The 4,369-nt window shown below is 31.7% G+C and overlaps 1 protein-coding gene across 2 annotated transcripts in view; it reads left to right on the top strand.

Moving 5' to 3' along the window:
* The first annotated feature begins 2,171 nt into the window (after positions 1-2,171).
* The window catches only part of LOC107450470 (testis-expressed protein 11), a 20,237-nt gene continuing 18,039 nt past the window's right edge, over positions 2,172-4,369 (top strand). Inside the window, exon 1 of one of the 2 annotated variants that reach the window (XM_071180746.1) lies at positions 2,172-2,339. In XM_071180746.1, coding sequence (XP_071036847.1) covers positions 2,297-2,339 — 43 coding nt within the window. In that variant the 5' untranslated portion in view covers positions 2,172-2,296. Of the gene's footprint in view, positions 2,340-2,582; positions 4,057-4,369 lie in introns of those variants that run through there. The other variant, XM_043044448.2, reaches the window with a different exon arrangement.

Below are 4,369 nucleotides of genomic sequence, written 5' to 3'. Positions count from 1 at the left end.
GTCTTTCAACAGCCGACCCAATTCTGAGTTTATGACTACTAATGTTCAACTTCATAACCTTGTAATTTTGAATCCAATCCAGAAGACAAGGAAACTTCTAGATTAAGTATTGGGAGAAATTTGCCGTCGTGAGAACTTTTTGATGGAATTAACCTGCATTTGCGTTTCATGGAGAGGAAAATCACGAAAACCTCCTACAGCTTGTCTGACGGAAAGGGAACTCTAATCCATGATTCGTCTACCACTGATGATATTTTGTGTCAGCACTGTGCGAGCTGAGTGCGGAATTCGTATCGACCAGCCATCACTGGGATTCGAACCCGGTTCACCTCATTGGAAGGCGAACTCCTCTACCTTGAGCCACTACGGTTTCATTGTAGTCTATAACATTTTGTGACTTTAACAATATTAGATTGCTTGTATTTTTGGTTAATTTCAGAATTAAACAAGGATCAAGTGTTGTCATGGATCAAATATTTTTAAGATTTTCAGATCAAAGATGAATAATTTATTTTCATGTAACTAGGTTATTGCTACTAATGAATAAGGCTAGTTTAAATACTTAACATTAGAGAAATGACATAGCAAACTTATCTACACTGGCGCCGTGAATTTATAACAACACGCCAATATGTATGGTACGTCCTACATCTTGACTAGTTTGGTGCAACTCACAGTTTGTCCACTAGGAAACAGAACTAATAGCAACACAATCGAGGTAACCAATCTCACCCACTTAGAGGAACCTATTCTCCATCTAGGGTTTCCACTCTCCCCTATATGGGTATAATAAAAATTCCTGTAATTTTTTGTGTGTGCTATTAGGACTGCTTTAAGGAAATCTTGAACTCTATCTTTTACAAGTTTTAATTAGACATTGGTAAACGAGTACTTACTGGTTATTTTTTTTTAATGTGGCAATCTCATAAAAATTTTCTCGATATTAAACTATTATGTGTTGTTAATTAACTATCTCGATATTTAACTATTATGTGGCTCTATTAATTAAATAATACTGGAAATTGTTTATAACTTTAAAGTAATTCTGAAATTTTAAAAATAATAAACTTTATTATTCTTTAGCGTTAAACGTTGCTTTTATTGAATTTAAATACACCAAATAATGTTTTTTTCCCCCAGCCCATTACGAGGGCTGTCTAAAGTACTATTTTAGCGAGTCGGAAAAAAATAATAAAAAAAAACGATAATATAATGAAAAAAAAATTAATTTTTTTTTAAAATTTAATATCGAAATATTTTTAGTTTTATTAACTATACAGTTTTAAATGATATATCCAAGATTGGAATGCAAGTGGTCGAATAGATTTTGCGAATTTAAAATACGGAAAATGCGACTATTTTCTCCCCTCCGCGTTTTGAGAGGCTGATATCCAAATTTATACATATTGAAGAGAGAGACCTAATATAATGTCGTGAATGAAAAGGAACTTTTTAAGGTCTTCGCTGAGGTATTATTAAGAATTATTTCTAATCTAAGTGATCAAATTTTAACTTTCAAGCTTTGTAAGTGAAAATTCGATCATTTGAACTTTAGTTATTTATTGTCTTTTCTTCTTTTAGCTGTTTACATTTAAAATGGAGCAAATATTAAATGTTTTGTGCATTGCATGAAACCGATAGAATCGCTGAACTTATATCATTTTTATAATAATCCGTTTTATAAGCATTTCAGTTGTAAAGCAATGGCACCATTGCTAGCACTAGTTTTCCCCCCTTGAGACGTCACGCCTGTGCCACGAAATTTATCCTCATCATTGGGATACCAGCAAGTGACGTAGTGTGGGTATCTCGATCCTGATTGGTTGTTGAAACGCGGCATTTGTTTTCATTAGCAACTGCTCTTTCCATTCTATTTCGAGTAAGCCAAGCCCGTCAAGTACCAATTTTCTTAAGTGACACATCTATATTCTTTCACAAAGATTTTAATTCTTTCACTATTTATTTTTACAAAGACAGGCATGAAGCCATGTAGAACATGAACAAACTTATTATGCATCAAAGTTGCCTGGTGAATAAAACCAAAATATATCACGGTTACAATAAAATACATTAACAAATAATAAATCTATGTTAAGTAAGAGAAATAGACTAAAAATAATTATATTTATATAATAATTACATATATATGTGTTGTACGGTTCTGTATTTAGTTAACTTAAAGTTAATTAACATTCTAAGTTGTGTAGAGCTCGACTTAGTAATAGCTCGAATTTAATATTTCATATTGCTGATAAAGATTAGCTGATGCTGACTTCATACGTCACATGCATGGGAAATGGTTGTCTTCTTCTTGAAGTGCAAGTACCCAATTCTACATAGTAAGTTAAAATTTTGCATGCATATATAGTATAAGTTAAAACTATCCTTTAAAAATGCAATTCAGATCAATTTTACTAATTAAAATTCTTTTCGTTTGAAATAATGGAATTCTAATTAAAACGATTTCAAACTCTTTTTTTTAATTCTTTTTTTTTTAATCTCCAAACGATTTTTTAAAAAAAAAATTAATATCATGTGTAAACTGTTTCTCCGCTTTTTAAAATTCTTTTATGAATATAATCGACGAAAAAATGGGTAAGTTTGTAACAGTATCTGATTTCTCGACAGTACAAGAACTCATAAAATACTTTAAATACTTTGAAGAAATTCAGAATCCTCTTAAAGATAACTTAGAATATTCATGCGAAAATTTATTAGAAAACTGCGCAGTTAACGAAGATGTTCATGAATGGTGTCAAACTATGCTGTCTTCGGAAATGAATGAAAATATTTCCAAAGGTACATTAAGTAAGATTTTAGAACTATTATTTTTTCTCAGGTTGGTAAAGTTGGATAAATTTAAAGAATATAACTCTGAGTTTGATGATGCAGTTATAAGCATTTTAAATATGGGCTGCAAGCTTATAAACTCTTGTAACGAACACGGGTTTAGTGAAAAAGCTCTTTTCTATAACGAAAAGTGCAACTGTTTAATTAATTTGACGATGTCTGACATGGAAACAAAAGAATATTTTAAAAACTTTTTAGTAGAAAAAAAATTTATCCTGGAATTGTTTCGCATTGAAAGTAATGAAAAACTGAACATCCTAAACGAATGCATTCCCGCATTGTTGAGAATTACTCAACAAATTTCAAGTTATCCCCTTTACTTGCAATACTTTCTGCATCTCTGTTACAACGTTGCTATAAAGTGTATAAAAACAGAGCGCTATGCTGAAATCTTGGAACTTTTGAAAGGTGCAAAAGATCTTGCAAAATCCACTACAAAGCAAATTAAAGTATCTCTGCTTTACCTTCTAGTTGTAGTTCATTTTCATACAGAGTATGAGGGAAAATTTCAACAATGCTTGGAAACTTTAAATGAAATTTATAGCGAAGAGCCTACAATGCTTTGCGTTGCTTGGAAGGTCAAAGTGGCGCTTCTAGCTGGCTTTGATTTAAAAGAAATCTTGAACAATATTGAGAATCTTCCGATAATTTCAGCTGATTTTATATTATACGTTACTGAACAACTGTGTGCTCAGAATTACGGATATTTGATCTCAGACGCTTTGAAAAGATTCAGACGAAATCGCTTTGACGTGAAAGAGAAATCGTATCTGATAAGCACAGAACTAAAAATCTATATTGATAATAGTAATCTGAAAGAAGCATTCAATGTTCTTGGAGAGTTATCAGAACTTGCAAGACGAAGTGATACACCGACTTCTTGTATTTATGAGGTTTTTAAAATAATTTTGGCGCATTCTTCCAATGAAAATATGAAGAAATATGCCCGCGAATACGTGTCTATATACGATAAGTGCTTAATTATCATGGAAGTAGCGAACATGAAAATGAATTCAGTTCACCATAATCTGAAACAAAGAATATGTTTCTGTTCTCTAGAGATAAATGACAGGCAAAAAGCTATGAAAACTATTAATGAAATCAAGAAATTCCCACTCAAAAATTTTTTCGATGTCTTTTTGTTTTTACAAACAGGCATTTTGTATGAGGATAATAGCCTCGTGGAGCTTGCACTGAAAAATGTAGGTAAGTTTATTTCGTTTTGAAGATTTATTTTACTTTGTAAGGATATCCACGCTATGTTGAAAAAGTGGGTATTGATCGGTTGTAGAAATCACGTGTTGCCGACTGTTTCATTCTCGAGTTGTTGCCAGCACGAACATAGGTCTGCATAATCGATGAAAATGAATTTTAGTATCACGATGTCACAATGTATTGTCAAAAATATCGATAGTTATCGATATGTTGTTGTTGTTGCAGAGATGCCAACTTGCTCCGGACAGCAAATATATATTTTAAAGTGGTAGTTTATCAATGTATTATTTTATCTTTATCGCCA

This window comes from Parasteatoda tepidariorum, chromosome 5 (genome assembly GCF_043381705.1).
Source record: "Parasteatoda tepidariorum isolate YZ-2023 chromosome 5, CAS_Ptep_4.0, whole genome shotgun sequence".
Taxonomy (NCBI): Eukaryota; Metazoa; Arthropoda; class Arachnida; order Araneae; family Theridiidae; genus Parasteatoda; species Parasteatoda tepidariorum.
The sequence above is the reverse complement of the archived record's forward strand: the minus strand, read 5'-3'. Positions and strand labels throughout refer to the sequence as shown.